Source organism: Poeciliopsis prolifica, unplaced genomic scaffold (genome assembly GCF_027474105.1).
Source record: "Poeciliopsis prolifica strain line A6 unplaced genomic scaffold, Auburn_PproV2 SCAFFOLD047, whole genome shotgun sequence".
NCBI lineage: Eukaryota > Metazoa > Chordata > Actinopteri > Cyprinodontiformes > Poeciliidae > Poeciliopsis > Poeciliopsis prolifica.
In genome coordinates, this window is record NW_026562422.1 from 1,100,314 (window position 1) to 1,118,321 (window position 18,008).

General features: G+C 44.2%; 2 protein-coding genes and 1 long non-coding RNA gene across 5 annotated transcripts in view; 1 reads left to right on the forward strand and 2 right to left on the reverse strand.

Moving 5' to 3' along the window:
• hectd1 (HECT domain containing 1) overlaps nt 1–10,132 on the forward strand; it is a 30,053-nt gene extending 19,921 nt beyond the window's left edge. For both annotated transcript variants that reach the window (XM_055057146.1, XM_055057147.1), the window contains exons 27-44: nt 122–343; nt 1,651–1,784; nt 1,901–2,057; nt 2,357–2,427; nt 2,803–2,954; nt 3,044–3,098; nt 3,191–3,419; nt 3,658–3,740; nt 3,939–4,066; nt 4,222–4,423; nt 4,553–4,690; nt 5,826–6,304; nt 6,398–6,556; nt 7,609–7,687; nt 7,794–7,887; nt 8,884–9,034; nt 9,117–9,261; nt 9,348–10,132. In XM_055057146.1, the coding sequence (XP_054913121.1) occupies nt 122–343; nt 1,651–1,784; nt 1,901–2,057; nt 2,357–2,427; nt 2,803–2,954; nt 3,044–3,098; nt 3,191–3,419; nt 3,658–3,740; nt 3,939–4,066; nt 4,222–4,423; nt 4,553–4,690; nt 5,826–6,304; nt 6,398–6,556; nt 7,609–7,687; nt 7,794–7,887; nt 8,884–9,034; nt 9,117–9,261; nt 9,348–9,485 (2,816 nt within the window). In that variant the 3' untranslated portion in view covers nt 9,486–10,132. The remainder of the gene's footprint in view (nt 1–121; nt 344–1,650; nt 1,785–1,900; nt 2,058–2,356; nt 2,428–2,802; nt 2,955–3,043; nt 3,099–3,190; nt 3,420–3,657; nt 3,741–3,938; nt 4,067–4,221; nt 4,424–4,552; nt 4,691–5,825; nt 6,305–6,397; nt 6,557–7,608; nt 7,688–7,793; nt 7,888–8,883; nt 9,035–9,116; nt 9,262–9,347) is intronic.
• Nucleotides 5,926–7,800, reverse strand: LOC129377303 (uncharacterized). The gene is made up of 3 exons (XR_008607898.1): nt 7,560–7,800; nt 6,117–6,666; nt 5,926–6,028 (listed from the first exon to the last, which is right to left on the reverse strand). It is a non-coding gene; the product is annotated as an uncharacterized LOC129377303 (long non-coding RNA).
• Nucleotides 10,102–17,399, reverse strand: ap4s1 (adaptor related protein complex 4 subunit sigma 1). 2 transcript variants are annotated; one of them, XR_008607897.1, is made up of 7 exons: nt 17,186–17,399; nt 12,399–12,485; nt 12,253–12,321; nt 12,167–12,178; nt 11,634–11,758; nt 11,303–11,471; nt 10,102–11,188 (listed from the first exon to the last, which is right to left on the reverse strand). XR_008607897.1 is itself a non-coding variant. In XM_055057157.1 (6 exons), the coding sequence occupies exons 1-6, from the start codon at nt 17,321–17,323 to the stop codon at nt 11,426–11,428; spliced, it is 477 nt and encodes a 158-aa protein (XP_054913132.1). In that variant the 5' UTR covers nt 17,324–17,399; the 3' UTR covers nt 11,232–11,425. The 2 variants fall into 2 exon arrangements, 1 of the variants encoding a protein (XP_054913132.1); XM_055057157.1 differs by lacking the exon at nt 10,102–11,188 and having other exon boundaries at nt 11,232–11,471.
• Between the last annotated feature and the right edge of the window lie 609 nt (nt 17,400–18,008).

Consider the following 18,008-nt stretch of genomic DNA (forward strand, 5'->3'; position numbering starts at 1 on the left):
TGTGTGTGTGTGTGTGTGTGTGTGTGTGTGTGTGTGTGCTGACAGCTGACTGCAGCATAACCAACCTGTATACTGCTGTGTCTTTGGTTTCAGACTAACTGCTACTTGTTTTTGTTTGCAGCTTCTCCTCTCATGGGCGCTCAGAGCTTTCCTAACCTCACCACCACTGGCACCAACTCCACAGTTACCATGTCAACTTCCATAGTAACCAGCGGCAATAACGTAGCCACAGCCACAACGGGGCTTTCAGTTGGCCAGTTGCTAAGTAACACTTTGACAACAAGCCTGACGTCCACATCCAGTGAGAGTGACACAGGACAGGAAGCTGAGTTCTCTCTTTATGGTCAGTTCCTCCCCCCCCCCCCCCCCCCCCCCCACACACACACACACATATCATGTGACAGCATGTTTGACCTGTCATAGCTGCTTGGCTACCTAACTTAACTCAGCAACGTTCCAACGAGAGATCCACTGATCCGATATCAATATCTGTATCGATTCTGATATTAGAAAAATCTAGATGTGGTTTCGGTTTTATGTGCCTGATTCATAAGGGCAGATCTATTCAGTCTGATTCTATGCTTTTTGCTCTTAGTGACATCATTATTTATTTTACATTATATTCAAATTCTTATATGATTGCTCTTGAACCATTTGAAAGAATGTTTGACCAAAATAGTCAACCTATTGTTTTTATCAGTTTCAGTTTATTTATTATTTATAATCCATTAGTTGTTCTACTTCTAATTACTCTGACTGAACAAATTCAAGTTGTTTTTCCATGTTAACCAAGCGAGTGAAGCCATTAGTGTATTTCAGTGTGCTCTACTGGTGCAGAGTTGGCAAATAAATGAGTAATTCAGTACATTTAGGTCTGTTAAAAAAAGTTTTAAGTCAGCTATTTTTCTGTATTGGTGTCACCCTATGCTAAACCACTGATATTGATATCGGAAGTGAAAAGAAGTGGATCGGTGCATTTCTAGTTTCAGTTGTTTTGGTCTTTAAATCTGAATTCCTGGGTTAACATCGAGGAAAAACACTTGGTATTGATGATGCATTTTTAGACAAACTGATAGAGAGGATGCAATTGACAATGACAATGAAAACAATAATAATAATAATGATAATACAGACCTTTGGGCACTTAAATAACTTAAATAATAAGACAGTGGATGTTTGTTCATCCCATGGAGTTAAATTCTAACAAGATTTGCTCAAATCTCCAAACTAAGTACAAGCTAAAAGCTGCAGAGCAGCAGGAAGCACCATCAGAGGGAATGTGATGCTGCATGTTCATTATTCCCTGCAAGGAACTTGTGTTGTAGTGTGGGGTTTAGATGTAGAGGTGAAGGTCACATGTGAATGAAGCCATGCCTGTGCTATGTTACACATGCAACAAGAATGGATCCAATGTGCTGGAGCAGACGGTGCTCTGCAGAACATGGATGACTCCAGGTGCACAGAACTTCAAACCACGCAAAGAGCCAAACCCAAGCTACATTCTCATATCAAGTTGGAGATTTTAGCGCTGCTTGATGTTCAGCAGCCGGCTGGCCTTCGGCCCAGGCGGAGCCGTCATCAGGATCAGGGAGGGTCTTCACTCCGTCCTCCAGCTGGAATCATGTCAGTTGTGTTTCTGTCAACCTGCAGACTTCCTGGACAGTTGCCGTGCCAACACACTGCTGGCAGAGCTGGATGATGAGGAGGACCTCCCCGAGCCCGACGATGATGATGATGAAAATGAAGATGACAATCAGGAGGACCAGGAGTATGAGGAGGTCCTGGTATGTCAAAGTTTTGTTTGTGGTGTCGTCAGGTCTGACTCCTTCCTGTAGTAGTTTTGTTTTTGCTGCTGCTGTGTTGATGTCAGACTGTGGAACGAATGTATATTCTGTTGTAGGAAGAGGAAGAGTATGAGACGAAAGGAGGACGCAGGAGAACGTGGGACGATGATTTTGTACTCAAAAGGCAGTTTTCTGCTTTGGTCCCTGCGTTTGACCCCCGACCTGGAAGAACTAATGTTCAACAGACCACCGACCTGGAGATCCCCTCCCCTGGTACGCTGCTGATGTAGCAAATCTAAAGCTAGCTGAAATTTTTCATCTAACTAACTTTAACTTTAGTAAATATTTTAAAAGTAACTGCAAATAAGTAAAATTGTCATAACTGTTTGATAATCGTATTGAAATGAGTCAAAGTAAGATGAAGAACTTCAAAAGCAGTACTGGTTCCATCAACTATATACAAGCTGTTTATTTATTCTTTTGGGTCCTGTATCTGCCTGTAAGATCATGTCAGACTTTGTTGAATTCAGAGAACAGAATATTTGACTGGAGCTGGTTCTGTTTTGGTGCAGGAACGCCTCGATCCGAGGCCCGGGAGGAGGTGGAGTGTGCTCCTTCTCCTCACCTCGCTCTGACTCTAAAGGTTAGTCATGAAGACGAGTAACCAGCTACATTTACTCACATTTACTGGAGGAACTTTTTGGAAAACATTTACTTTAGGAGTATTTTTATTGTGCTGTACTTTTTACTTTTGCAGTTATGAAGTATCATTACTCTTGAGTAAAATTCTCTTCCCACCTCTCCAGAGCGTCTGTTAACTTCCCATAGTTGTGGTGGGACTCCATTAAAAATGTTAATATAATTAATTATTGGATCTGTAATCAATTACTCCAGTTTTATTTGAAAATCATGTATAGACAATCTAATACATTTTTAATTGACACCTATTTTTGGGACATCTTAAATCAATTGTAGTAAATGTGAATTGGGATTCTTAAATATATATGTGTGTGTCCAGGTTCCCGGCCTTGGTACAACTAGAGAGGTTGAGCTTCCTCTGTCCAGCTACAAGTTGACCATCTTCTACTATGTGCAACGGCTTCTGCAGCTCTCCTGCAACGGCTCTGTGAAGACGGATAAGTTGCGGCGCATCTGGGAGCCCACCTACACGTAAGAGAGGAGACCCCCAGAACCTGACCACAGCTCACTTCACGTGTTCACACTGTACATGTTTCAGTCTTTGCTGTGTCCCCCTGCAGGATAATGTACCGGGAACTGAAAGACTCTGATAAAGAGAAGGACAGCAGAAAGACGGCAAGTCGAACTCTTTCCTTTACACTTTAGACAGAATTGGAACCGTAAATGAGGAAGGTGATGCTGACCCTCTGGTCTGCTTTTGTCTGCAGGAGTTCTTGGACCAGGGCACAGGGGTCGGGGGTCGCTGCGGGGGGCTCAGTCCGAGCTCGCTGTCAGTCAGTCAGAGCAGTGAGATCCTGGGTTGGGTCAGGGAGGCAGCGCAGGCCAAGGCCGGTTGCAGCCAAAACGCATGCGGCATGGAGGACGTCCTGCAGCTGCTGCGCATCCTCTACATCATCGGGAGCGACTCTGTCTCCAACGTGCGCACACTGCAGGAAGGTACGACGACCACACATTCACGCCTCCTTGCTGGACGGGTCATTTCATCCTTTATCACAGTTTTGCATTTCCATCATGTGGCATGAGCTGCCTGATTCTAAACTATGGAGGATTTTTAGAAATACAGCAAAAAGGCTAGAACAGGTTTCAGTGTTGGAACAGGAATATTCTGCATGTGCATTTGCGCCTCTTCCTCATGTTTTTTTTTTTTTTTTGTGTTTTTGCCTGTAATTTCCAGATGTTGAGGAGCTGCAGTTCAACGCATCACCAGAGGAGTTCACCAGCAAGAAGATCACTACCAAGATCCTCCAGCAGATTGAGGTCAGCTTCTGTTCTAGGATTATTTATGGAAATGTACTAAATGTTTGTGAGATTAACTTGTGAATTTAATGTTAATGTATCCCCCTTTTATGTTTCTAGTTCTATAAAACATTAATGTGGTATTAAATATGTTGTATCTGTCATAATGCTGACCTCTGAAGCTAAGCTAACTGAATGCTATCGATGTTTTGTTGCCAGGAGCCTCTGGCTGTGGCCAGCGGAGCGCTGCCTGACTGGTGTGAACAGCTCACGTCCAAATGTCCCTTCCTCATCCCCTTTGAGACCAGACAGCTGTACTTCACCTGCACTGCCTTTGGAGCATCCAGGTGAGTCTGACAGGCGCCATAGCAACCACCAAGAGGGCCACCAGCGATCTGGGGCAACAGGACCAGATCTGCTCGCCCTGAAACTAATCCCATCCAGTTTGACTCGGTTCTGTCCTCTCCATGTCCTGACCTTTGTCCCCTCTACTCTCACACAGGGCCATTGTGTGGCTCCAGAACCGGCGCGAGGCTACCATGGAGCGATCGCGGCCGTCCACCACAGTGCGACGGGACGACCCTGGAGAGTTCAGGGTGGGCCGGCTCAAACACGAGAGGGTCAAAGTTCCCAGAGGAGATGCCATGATGGAGTGGGCGGAGTCAGTCATGCAGATCCATGCCGACAGGAAGTCCGTGCTGGAGGTGGGAGAGGAAGTGAACACGTGTTGGAAGCTCTGTCTCATCTGCCTTCTGAAACTGAATTGTGTGTGTGTGTGCGCGCGCGGGTGCGTGTGTGTGTGTGTGTGTGTGTGTGTGTGTGTGTGTGTTCAGGTGGAGTTCCAGGGTGAAGAGGGAACTGGTCTGGGTCCCACCTTGGAGTTCTACGCTCTGGTGGCTGCAGAGTTCCAGAGAACGTCCCTGGGTATCTGGCTGTGTGACGACGATTTCCCTGACGACGAGTCCCGACAGGTCAGTCACCTAGCAACCGCCGACCCATGAACTCATGAGAAACTGCTAAGAGGATGTGAAGTAGAGCTCTCTCACAGTCTGAGGCCCATTTCAGCATTCTGTGTCATGATGTGTGAAACTGACAGACTAAACTGCTATGTAAACACAAAATATGGTTATATACCATATTTTCCGGACTATAGAGCGCACCTCACTATAAGCCCCATGTATAAAGTTTCTTTTAAAAAACTGAAAATGTACATATATAAGTTGCAGCAGGCTATAAGCCACTGATATCTCCGCTGCTCTCGGTTTTTCATAAATCTGTTGGATTTATTGAGGACGCAGCCCTCCGTCTCTAACACTGAACCATGGATTCGTTCACGCTCAGCTCACATGCAGCGGCTCTATTTCCCATCGATAGCCCTCAACTTAAAAGCGGCATCATCACTTCTTGCTAAACAGCCCCGTGGCAGGAGAAGAAAAATCCACAGAAAAGCCGCACCAGGTTGTGAGCAACATGATTCAAAGCGTGGGAAAAATGTAGCTGCTTATAGTCTGACAAATAATAACAGATGATACATTTTATTTATAGACAATATAGGTAAATTTATTGAACATCAAATGATGTTCAATAAATTTCAGAAAAAAAATTCATCATGGAGGTTTTCAATGACAAATTCATTGGAATCTGACTTCAGCTGATTTTACAACAAAGTATAAGAGCCATGACCATAATAAGATGATAATAAAGTCATAATATTATGAGAATAAGGTCATATTATGAGAACAGTCAGTATATTACGACTTTATTCTCATAATCTTATGACTCACCAAATTAATCAATAATTTTTAGATAAACAATCAGTGATACCAGTCCTGTATATTTCCTTGGTTTAAGTTGATGCATAAATTCCCAGAATCACACACAACCAGGAAATCTGTTGTGTTTTTGAGCACCTCCATATTCAATGGATGCATGTAACATATTAACCAGTAGACCTGCAGGTGTGAGAAGATTGCACCAGATTTATGGTGAGTATTCACCCAGTGAACAGGAACCAGGACATTGCTTTGTTGTGGTTGATTTGCACCAGTTTGACCGCCATCTCCATGGCAACACTGCTGACTGTGTGTGTTCCCCTGTCCTCTGCAGGTGGACTTGGGCGGCGGTCTGAAGCCACCCGGTTTCTACGTGCAGCGCTCCTGTGGCCTGTTCCCTGCTCCGTTCCCGCAGGACAGCGAGGAGCTGGAGCGCATCACCAAGCTCTTCCACTTCCTGGGGATTTTTCTGGCCAAGTGCATCCAGGACAACCGGCTGGTGGACCTGCCTGTGTCCCAGCCCTTCTTCAAACTGCTCTGCATGGGCGACATAAAGTCCAACATGAGCAAGCTGCTGTACCAGTCGCGCGGCTCGCCTCCGGGCCACGGCTCCGATCGCGCCCACCTGCAGGCGCTGCTGTCCGAGGTGCAGTCAGAGGCGTCCACCGAGGAGAGCCAAGAGACGTACTCGGTGGGCAGCTTTGACGAGGACTCCAAGTCCGAGTTCATCATGGACCCGCCCAAACGGAAGCCCCCCGCCTGGTACCACGGCATCCTGACCTGGGATGATTTCCAGCTGGTTAACCCACACAGGTCAGCAGGTCATTGGGTTCAGAGTTTCCTTTTTGAGTTTGCTTGTTAAAACATTGACTCATTTAGAAAATGATCTCCACCAACCCTTTTTAGAGCAACCTTCCTGAAAGAGGTGAAAGAGCTGGCTGTGAAGAGGAGACAGATCCTGGGCAGCAAGAGTCTGTCTGAGGACGAGAAGAACACCAGACTGCAGGACCTGATGCTGAGGAACCCCCTGGGCTCCGGGCCCCCACTCAGCATCGAGGACCTTGGGTAAAATCTCAGCCTCAGGTTGACCTGCTGCGAGAAGAGCTGAGTCAGCTCTTCTGTTTGGGGCCATAACATAGTCAGGGTTTTACCCAGAATACCTGCTGAGTCAATACCTGAACACCACAAGAGAAAAAAGACAAACACAAATTAAACAAATATTACATTTTTGCACTTTAGTTAAATCCTAATGAAGTAATCACAATGGATCTTCAAACAAGGTAATGCCGCCCAAGGCATAAAGGAACTAAACAGCTGCTTAAGGTCCCCCAGGCGTTCAGGGGCCCAATAAATGCTAACATTTTAACACAGAGTTTAATTGTGTTGGAGCTCGGTTTGTTCACAAATTCACTTCAGTCCAGTTAGGACTGGGGGGCCATCATATACTGCTTAAGTCTCCACAAAATTTTGAGCCAGCCCTGGTCACATTTCAAAATAAATAGAGAGAAAATCACCCAAAACATTTAATAATTATCTGTATGCTTAACTAAATATTCTCAAGGTGCAAAATTGAAGCATTCCTGGGATTAAGTTTTTGTTGTTTGGTTAAATCTGCAGCTTGCTGCAGTATTTTGATTTGCTGGTTATTTATTTATATGAAAGCAGCATTTTCCAGGAATACTGTGAATGAAGAAGACATTTTTATAAACTTCATCAAGTTGCAAAAGCCAGCCAGGCGCTGACAGAAAACGTGTGGAGGGAGTGTGTGAGACTTAAACCCACACGCCACACCTTCCGCTCTGTTCTCACTGCGCTCAGCAGGAACCTTTAAAAACACAACTATATATTAAATCATATTTTCAAGCAGAGCAAACATTTGGTTTTTAAATGTGATGCCTGCTTCAGTGCAGGACAATCCCAAGAAACATGATCTCACACATTGTTTGTATAAATGCTGGAGTATTAAAAAGAAAAAAAGGGACACGGCCTCAGCAGTCTGTAACAGTTTCATAAAACTGTATTAAAATGAATATACTGTATAGAAATAATAAGTACAGTGTTTCCTTACCTGCTGCTGTTCTAAATGTGACCTGATGAAGTGACATTTCTGTTTTCAGGTTAAACTTTCAATTCTGTCCATCATCAAAGGTTCATGGCTTCTCTGCAGTAGACCTGAAAACAAACGGAGATGACGAGGTAACGGCACACATCCACCCAGCTGCTGCTCCGGTCACAGGATGGACTGCGTGTGTGTGTCCCACTAAACCTGCTTTTCTCTCTGTGTGTGATTGTGTGAGGACAGATGGTGACTGTGGAGAATGCAGAGGAGTATGTGGAGCTGATGTTTGATTTCTGTATGCACACTGGCATCCAGAAACAGATGGAGGCCTTCAAAGGTGAACACACGCATCACAATTAGACAAAGCTGGCGCTCACTCACAGCTCAGGCACCAATCAGATGAATGGAGTTATTATTATAGTACCCAAAATCACAGATGAACAGTTTCTCTGAGACACCAAGCTGTTGAGATGTTTATTATTATAAGTAGAGCTGAAACAATAAATTGGATTAATAGTGATGAATTGATTAACTAATTTAGTCATTGATTAATTCTTAACTGGAGCATTTCTACTTAAAAGGCCATTTGCCAAAAGAACAACACAGAGCAGTTAGTAAGACAGAACTAGACAAGAAAAATCTGATTTAAAAAAACCAAAAAAGGCTCATTCTGCACATTTTTTAACCACTGATACTTTTTTATACAATATTAGAAATATGCAGTGTTCCAAATTATTATGCAAGTGATATTTTCTCTGATTTTCTTAAATGATCATCCTTCTTAAGTAGATCTCCTTTGAGTTCACCAGACAAACTAATCAACCAGCTCTGAAATTCATTATAGTGATTCAAAGAGCCCTGACACACAATACCATCTACAACCCTGATGGCGCAACAAAAAATGTAATCTTTGACACTTAAATCCAATTTGCACAATGATTTGGAACACGTGTACATTGAGGTGCAAATGTACAATTAATTAAAAATATTAATAAATTTAAGAAAGAAAATAAACATTTTGTTACCTGAAAGTCAATAACAGCACGCCTGTAGTGAATGCTTGAGCATTTGTAGTACAGGATGCATCTGCAGCTAACAAATACAATTAATAATGGGAGAGTAAAAGGTGCTTCAGTTTTCTTGCAGTGAAGCTAAAACTAAGGAGTTCTTGTTAGAACAGATTTTAAAAGGGTTTTGTTGTTTCGACTCTTACGAGCAAAATGTATAGATATTTTTGTAGTATTTTTAGTCTGTGTTACTAAATGAGTTGATCATTTGAATAATGGATGGATGTGACTGACCGGTGTGGGCTCATCCTGTCTGCTCTCCTCAGAGGGATTTAATCAGGTGTTCCCCATGGAGAAGCTGAGCTCCTTTAGCCATAAGGAAGTACAGATGGTTCTCTGTGGTAACCAGTCTCCTTCCTGGAATGCTGATGACATCATCAACTACACCGAACCAAAGCTTGGTTACACTAGAGACAGGTATGGGAGCAGACACACACACACACAGGTTGATGTTTGAGGCTAAAACTGATCCTGTTACATTGTGTCTGCTCCTCTGCAGTCCTGGCTTTCAGCGCTTTGTCAGGGTTTTATGTGGAATGTCGTCTGATGAGAGGAAAGCCTTCCTGCAGTTCACCACTGGCTGCTCCACGCTGCCCCCTGGTGGCCTGGCCAACCTTCACCCACGCCTCACCGTAGTCAGAAAGGTAGGTTCAGATCTTCTTCAGGCAGCTTTAAAAGTCTGACTGTGAGCTGATTGGCTGCTGTTCCCCTGTTGCCCCACCCCCTCTAGGTGGATGCAACAGACTCCAGCTATCCATCAGTAAACACTTGTGTCCACTACCTGAAGCTCCCAGAGTATTCATCTGAGGACATCATGAGGGAGCGTTTGTTAGCTGCCACTATGGAAAAGGGCTTTCACCTGAACTGACCTCAGAGCGTCACCACGGTTACACTGAGCATGCGCCCAAACCATCAGTCCATGTTGCCAGAACATCCAGCCGCGTGACTGACAGACACACAGAGGCTCGCAGCGCAGGATTCTGACTGAACATCTCCAACCCACATGTTTCACGCTTCCCTCCTGACAACCACGTCAGCTTCCAGGGCCAAGGCTGCAAGCTGGTGTGTGTGAGAGTGTGTGTGTTCGCGTTCGCACACAGGTCCCCTCCTCTCGTCCGTTCAGTTCAGTGCCTGGTTCCACTTAGTTTTCATTTTCTTCATTAGAGGTTCAGGCTCATTTCTCAATTTCATCTTTTTAGTTTTTCTTCCTTTCCATTCAGCTTGTGTGTGTGTGTGCGTGTGTGTGAGCATCAGTTTGGTTTGTTTTAGACCTGATGAAAAGGTCAAAGTTCAGTTTTTGTTGTTTCCTCTCTGATTAAGCTAAAGAGAAAAAAAACACTGATTGTGTTTGATGCACATCTAAAAAACTCTGCTCCCTGTATTTTCTTTGTATATTGTAAACATTTATTTAACTGAAGTACTGAAGTTGCAGTTTCAGGTAAACAAATATTTTCAAATGTGTATGCTCCAAAAGATAATCAATAAATTGTTTGCAAAGTATGAAGTAAAAATTTAGTTGTGTGGTTTGTAGTTTTTTTTTTCAGCATCTTAGAAACACAAAATTTGATAAATTGCTTTTTGATTTAGTAACTGTTGAATTTAACAGGTGAGATCAAGCTTCGCCCATCAAGCAGTAAAAAGACTAATTAGAGAAGCAGCCAAGAGGTTCATGGTAACTCTGGAGGAGCTGCAGAGATCCACAAGTGCTCTCCACAGATGTGACATGTTTATGGAAGAGCATCAAATAGGAAACTGTTCAAACAGCTGTGAGGACTACATCTCCCAGATTCCAAAGATTAATTTCAGAGTCTGATAAAATTTAGATGCTCTAGATCTGAAGAGCTGAGTGGCACAAAAATGATTTAAAGGGGCAGTATTTATTTTCAAGGCACATGGTTCCTTTTTAAAGCACAATCAAGTAACTTCAAATGTAAATAAAATCACTTTTAATGAAATTTGACTTTATAATTAACTCCTTAAAAATGGGCCTTTGTCTCTTTAAAAACTGCTCTTTCTGAAACTCCCAAGTTGTCACAGCATGGCTCCTCTATTGACCCTTTAACGCAGAGGTGTCGAACTCCAGTCCTGGAGGTCCACTGCCCTGCAACTTCTAACTGTGCCTCTACTGCATCATACCTGAATAGAATAATTAGGTCATTAGCAAGGCTCTGGAGAACTGATCTACACAATAAGGAGGAAATTAAGGCATGTGATTCCAGTGTTTTGTGTCTGTGACGCATCTAAAAACTGCAGGACTCGAGTTTAACACCCCTGCTATGAGTTTACCAGTGTTGCACTGAGAGGTAACTACTTTTTAATGCTTTATCATATTTATCCACTATGAATGTTCGGCACTTTGTTTCAGCTGTAGCTGATGTTAAAACGTTTATAAATAAAGTTGATGAGCTCAGCAGTTCCACCAGGTCTTTGCTAATTGATGCTGGCTTGTCTGAAGGAGCTGAGTGGGATCAAATGAACAATTAGAAGTTCTGCAGAGATCGGGACGTAAGCAGATGTGTTGGGGCAGAAACGCTCAACAAGCCCCCAGGGATTGGACTAGGATGCCCTGATCTAGAGTGATTGTGCACAAAAAGAGAACGCTCAAACACTGAAATAACAAAACAAGCTTTCACCATGTATTATCAGCTGACCGAGCCACAAACATTATGACTTCACATCACTCACAGTTGTAACCTGTCAGCAGTATTCTGTACTGTTAAGTGTTGCTGGGAGCTGCACACACTGGTACATTAGCGCCTCATGGATCCTTGGCAGCAGTTTGCTCTACAAACACGAGGGGTGCACCCATCACAGTTTTATGGCAAATCGTGGTGTGTCAGGCGTGGTTTCAGACCTTTGCAGAGGAAGATAAAATCAGTTTTTCATGTGAGTTGTGGTTGATCACCCAACAATAAGGAAACCAGGATCAATTTACTGGCACACCCCTAACAAACACCAGTCCAATATTTCCCAGAATGCTCTAATAGTCTGTGACATCAATTCCTGCTTGCTTCACCCATCTGCCATTTTGTCGATGGCGGTGAGTGGAGCGAGGATGCGGCTCTTGTTCGTTTCCACGATGTGGCCGTTCTGGATCATCTCGTCCAGGATGATGTGAACGGAGTCCAGATTAAACATGATCTGATGACATCTCCAGGTCAAGGAGAAACCAGCAGGCAACAGACAAGATGGCGGAACTGAAACATAACAAAGCTCTCATAATGTCATGACAAACGAAAGCTTCAACAAATATGTAAAAAAAAATGTTTTGCAAAAGTCTTATGCTGCAGTTTTAATGAATAAAATCATCTTTGAAAACTAGATTTTTGTCTTTGCCTGATGGTAAAATTGGTTGGATGATAGGAAACATTTTGATGCAATAAAAAAGCAAAAGCAGAGGAAGACTAATGTGGAAAATACTTTTTCCAGCACAGCTTATAAATTCCTGGCAGTTTTTTTTTCTGTCAATATTTAACTTCAAAACTATTGTGACGCTACAAATAGAACCTAATGAGCTCAGACCTGGGAACCTGCCATCATAAAGGATACATCCAGTTCGCTCTGCGGACAGATAAATACAGATAGTTAGAGACATCCTGCAGCCATCTGAAGATTTTCAGCACTGATGAACTCACCACACGGCTGAAGTATTTATCTAAAACCTCCACAAAGTTCTGGATCAGCTCATAGATGGATAACTCATTCTGCGGGAGGATTCCAAGAAGCACAAATTAGACAAGCAGGACAACAATCTGAGCGTTTTCAGATTCTGCAGCTTTACCTCGCTGTCTGTCACCCCCACCACAACATACAGCGCTGCATACTGCCGATACACCAGCTTAAAGTCTTTGTACTCCACAAACGAACACTGGAAAGAGGTAGACATACTGTAAGCAAATCCTGCGCACAGTAGATACAAGATGTTTACATCCATCCATCATGTTCGCTCTGTGATTTTATTGAATCCTTCCACACAGGGTGGAAAGATTCTGCATCAATCAGCTTCTAAAAACAATCATTCAGTGTGAATCAACAGGGTTAAAACTAAACATGCAGGTTCAAGTATATAAATGCATCCTCAGTAACATTTAGATCTTTTTGTTTGTTTGTTTGTTTTTGGTAAATCTCCAATGGAACATTTAAGTAAAGTATTGTCCAGTCAGCTCAACCTTGATTGGTTAAAAATGGAGATTTTATTTAGAGTGAGCACAACTGCAAATGATGAAAATATACAAGATGTTTGATTATTTCACAGAAAAATTTGAACACATTTGAAAACTGTACTCCTCAAACTTAGCTTAATTATGATGTGCCTTTAAAAAGGGACCTTGGTTAATATGTACTGAATGCAGCCAAAACATTTCAGATTCATTCAGCTGAATCAATTTCTTGAAAAACAATCCACCACTCTGATAACGTCTCATTTTCATTCTCAAACTTTCATTCAGTTCAAAAATACTTTCTTTATCCCAAAGAGAAATTTAATTTTGCTGTAACTAATTTCATCCAAGTATGTTCAAAGAGTCACTGTGGTTGGTGATGCTGTGGTCAGAAAGGATCTCCTATAGCAGTCAGTCTTCCAACGGCTCTGACTAAAGAGACTGTTGCTGTCTCATGCCAGCAAGCTCTGCTAATCCATCTCATTTGCTTTTACTATTCCTCCTTAAATCTCAGCACAATTGTTTCTCAGATTAGATTAGACTTAGACTTAGACTTGACTTTATTGATCCCTTGGGAAGACTCCCTCAGGAAATTATAGTTACCAGCAGCTCACAGGCAAAAATGTGGCACACAGTAAGCATACACAAAATACAAAAAAATACAAATTAAATACAAAACAAAGAATATAAATAAAACACAAAAGGAAATTATAGCAATTTGGTCGATAGATTGACCAGTGAGTGATATGGTATTGCACTGTATGGTTTGGCCTGATAAATATGGAGTTCACATTTGTAGAAAAACTACTCCTTCTTCCCTCTGTCCTGTGTCACCTCCGACCCCCCAGTGAGGAGTTGTACAGTCTGAAGGCGTGGGGGACAAAGGAGTTCTTGAATCTATTGGTCCGGCACTTGGGAAGCAGCAGTCTGTCACTGAACAGGCTCCTCTTGCTGCTGATGACGGCGTGTAGAGGGTGGCTGCTATCGTCCATGATGTCCAGCAGTTTGTTCAGTGTCCTCGCCTCTGCCACCGTCACCAGAGAGTCCAACTTCATGCCGACCACAGAGCCGGCACGCCTGATCAGTTTGTCCAGTCTGGACGTGTCCTTCTTGGATGTGCTGCCTCCCCAGCACACCACGGTGTAGAAGAGGACACTGGCGATCACTGACTGGTAGAACATCCACAGCAGTTTGCTGCAGATGTTAAAGGACCGCAGTCTCCTCAGGAAGTACATCCTGCTCTGCACCTTCCCGTACAGGTGGGTGGTGTGTTTTGACCAATCCAGTTTACTGTCCAGCCACAGCCCGAGGTACTTGTAGGAGCCCACGACCTCAACCTCCGTTCCCTCTAGTACGACTGGTCTCGGCATTGGTCTGGACCTCCCAAAGTCTATAACCAGCTCCTTCGTCTTAGAGGTGTTGAGTTCCAGGTGGTTTGTGTGGCACCAGAGAGCAAAGTCCCTCACCAGACAGCGATATTCCTCCTCTCCGTCGTCCCTGATACATCCGACTATGGCTGTGTCATCAGCATACTTCTGTATGTGACACAGCTCCGAGTTGTAGTGGAAGTCAGAGGAGTACAGGGTGAAGAGAAGAGGGGCCAGCACTGTGCCCTGAGGGGCTCCTGTGCTGCTGACCACAGTGTCAGACACGGTGTCCTTTAGCCTGACATACTGGCCTGTTGGTGAGGTAACTATGGATCCAGGTGACCAGGTGCTGGTCCACTCCCATGCTATTTAGTTTGTCCTGGAGCAGAAGGGGCTGGATTGTATTAAAGGCACTGGAGAAGTCCAAGAAAAGGATCCTCACTGTGCCACTGCCCTTATCCAGGTGGGAGTGGGCCCGGTGCAGCAGGTAGAGGATGGCATCCTCCACACCAACATCTGCCTGGTAGGCGAATTGCAGGAGGTCCTGAGCATGTTCCACCTGAGGTCTGAGGAGGCCGAGGAAGAGCCGCTCCAACGTCTTCATCAGGTGTGAAGTGAGTGCCACGGGCCGAAAGTCATTCAGCTCGCTGGGCCTGTTCTTCTTGGGCACTGGGACGATGCAGGATGTCTTCCAGAGGGTGGGCACTTCCCTTAGCTGCAGGCTGAGGTTGAAGATCCGCTGTAGTGGCTCTCCCAGTTCAGCAGCGCAGGTCTTCAGCAGCCTTGGACACACCTGGTCCGGCCCTGCTGCTTTCCTGGGCTTGAGCTTCCTCAGCTGTTCTCTGACCTGGTCTGTGGTGATGTGGGGTGGAGGTTGTGCTGAGGTGTGTGGGGGGTTGTCAGTGTTTTCTTGTCTGTGGGGAGGTGTGTGGTAAGGAGCAGAGGTGGCTGCAGTGAGAGAGGGGGTTGGGGGGGCACAGACTGGTTGAACCTGTTGAAGAAGTTGTTCAGTTGGTTTGCCCTCTCCATTGTTCCTCAACGACTCTGGTCTTTGTGTTGAGGCCAGTGATGGTCCTCACACCTTCCCAGACCTCCCTCATGTTGTTCTCTCTCAGCTTCTGCTCCACCTTTCTCCTGTAGCTGTCTTTTGCTTCCCTCACACACTGCTTCACCTCCTGCTGTGCTGCCTTCATGGCCTCCCTGAAGGCAACCTTCTTCTTGTTGAGGACAGTTTTGACTTCCCGCGTTACCCAAGGCTTGTTATTAGGGTAACAGCGGACAGTCTTAGCAGGGGATACCACATCTGCGCAGAAGTTCAGATAGTCCGTCAGGCAGTGTGTCAGCCCCTCTATGTCCTGGCCATGCGGGCTGAACAGTGCATCCCAGTCCGTGGTGTTATAACAGTCTCTCAGAGCACTCTCCATCTCAGGGGACCACTCCTGATGGAGCGAGCTGTTGTAGGCTGCTTTTGGACCAGGGGGGTGTACAGTGGCTGTAGGTGAACGATGTTGTGATCTGACTTCCTAGTGGGGGGAGGGGTGTTGCTCTGTACGCATCCCTCACATTGGCATACAGGAGGTCGATTGTCCTGTTATTCCTGGTGGGGCAGTCAACAGCTTGGTGGAAAGTGGCCAAAGTAGAGTCCAAGGTCACATGGTTGAAGTCCCCAGAGATTATAATAAAAGCGTCAGGATGTTTTGTCTGTAGCCTTGCTGTGACAGAGTGGATTTTTTCACAGGCAGTGGTAGCGTCCGCTCTCGGTGGGACGTAAACGCAGATGGAGATCACGTGACTGAACTCCCTCGGCAGGTAGTATGGCCGCAAGCTAACGACTAGTAGCTCGAGGTCCCGACAACACCAAACAGTCTTTACAGTGATATGTCCTGGGTTACACCATTTATTGTTCACATACATGATGAGTCCCCCACCTTTTCTTTTACCACTCGCTTTCGTGTCCCTATCAGCCCTCACAGCGGTGAATCCTGGCAGGTCCACGTTAGCGTCCGGCACGAGGTGGTTCAGCCATGTCTCTGTAAAGATGAACAAGCTGCTCTCTCTGTAGATCCGCTGGTTGTTCAGTGCAGACAGCTCATCCATCTTGTTCGGCAGCGAGTTCACATTTCCCATGATTACAGTGGGAATCGATGGCTTGTAGCGCCTCCTGTTGTCCGCTAGCTTAGCCTTTAGCTTAGCCCCAGCCTTGCAGCCCCTCGGTCTCCTCCTCAACTCCACCGGAATGTTGTGTCTTATGCCGGCTTGTCCCATTGTTCTAAGTAGTAGTAATGTAATGTCTAGTTTTTAAATTAAAACTACACAGCTTTAATTTAATCCTGGTTTTAAATTAAAATACAGCTGATGCTATTCCAGCATTTCTGATCAGATCTTATTTCCTAATATTTCCATCTCTTGACAGGATTCTGCATATATAGATGATTAAAATATACAAGGCAAACATTTCAGTATTTAATGGTGCATTTTTGGAGGAAAAATCTACTTTCATTCTGGTACTTGAAAACATCAAATTTGAAGCAAAAGTTTCTTTGGTTTCTAGTTTGGATTGATCTTTCCTAAAGTCTGCAGAAATATTTCATCATAGATGATAATGGATATATTAAGTTTAAAAACACTAATCCCGGCAATTACGACTTCTGGAAATATGTAAGCTTCATTCCATGCAGTATAAATAATTAATGTAAATGCTTGGAAGGGCGTAGAGTCTACGCCCTTCCAAATGGGTCTACGCCAAATGTTTACATTTAAAAATGTAAACATTTAAAAATGTAAACATGTTTACATTTAAATTCACAGTATACGCCGTAGACTGAATTTAAATGTAAACAGTTATATTCTATTAACAGAATTTGCTTTGAGAAATCTGCCCCCACAAACATGGCGGCATTGTTGCCGTACAAAGCTAGCTGCGAGCTGTGCTCCATTTCCAACTGTTTAACCGCCACATATTTCTGTCGATCGTTTTACCATTCGGGTCAGAAACTGTCCGGACCTGAGCAGGCAGGCAGCCGAGCAGGCAGCCAGTTTACCTGATGCTTCCCGCGGCTCAGGCAGCAGCGGACAGCCACCGCTTCCAGCGCCGCTCTCTTGCTCAGCTCCACTGGCTCATAGTATTTGGACAGTCTGGTCTGACCCTGCTGGTTCACCATTAGCACAAACTTAATCATCCTGTCACCTTCCACAGACCAGCCTCATCCTAACACAGTTCACCAGTTTTCCTTCCTCAAACATCAACAATGACAAAGCAGCTGAGAGGTACAGTACTGCCACCTAGTGGATGGGAGTTAAAAAAAAAAATCAGTAAATACTGTAGATGGAAACGTTTTAGAGAGAGCAAGCTCCTGCTGGAGAATTAGCACAAAAAGGTAAGACGTGTATATTTGGTATATTTCTAGCTTCTTCTTTTTTTACAATGATAATAAAGCTAGTTCATTTTTTTCTTAAACGTTAGTCATGTTTTTGAGGACTATTCATGTGTTGTCAGTCAAGTTTATTTATATAGCACCTTTCAGCAATAAGGCAGTTCAAAGTGAAGAAGCATTGGCCTGAAGGCACAGGTTGTGTGTTATGTTTTTGAAGTGTAATCTTCTGCTGTCATCTGTTGCTATCAGATCTAGGAACTTGAAAAAACCAGGTAACTTGATAAAGAAGGTATGTTGTGTTCTGGTTCTGTTCTGTGGGACCTCTGCAGATGATGATGCAAAGAAGGAATCTTCATTAAACAAGGAATATTAAGAAACACCTTGAGAATCCTCTTCATCAGACAACAACAGTGTCTTCAGTCAGAGGCTTTTTCAGCGTCACTGTAGTACAGACAACTACAGAAGATCCTTCCTGCCTCTACAAAAACGC

Coding starts and splice junctions, on each gene's coding strand:
- ap4s1 (XM_055057157.1), bottom strand. CDS start 17,323: ATGATTAAGTTTGTGCTAATGGTGAACCAGCAGGGTCAGACCAGACTG. Junction 12,486..17,185: donor TGAGCCGCGGGAAGCATCAG/GTAAACTGGCTG, acceptor ACCTCTTTCCAG/TGTTCGTTTGTGGAGTACAA. Junction 11,472..11,633: donor ATCGACAAAATGGCAGATGG/GTGAAGCAAGCA, acceptor TCCTCTGCAAAG/GTCTGAAACCACGCCTGACA.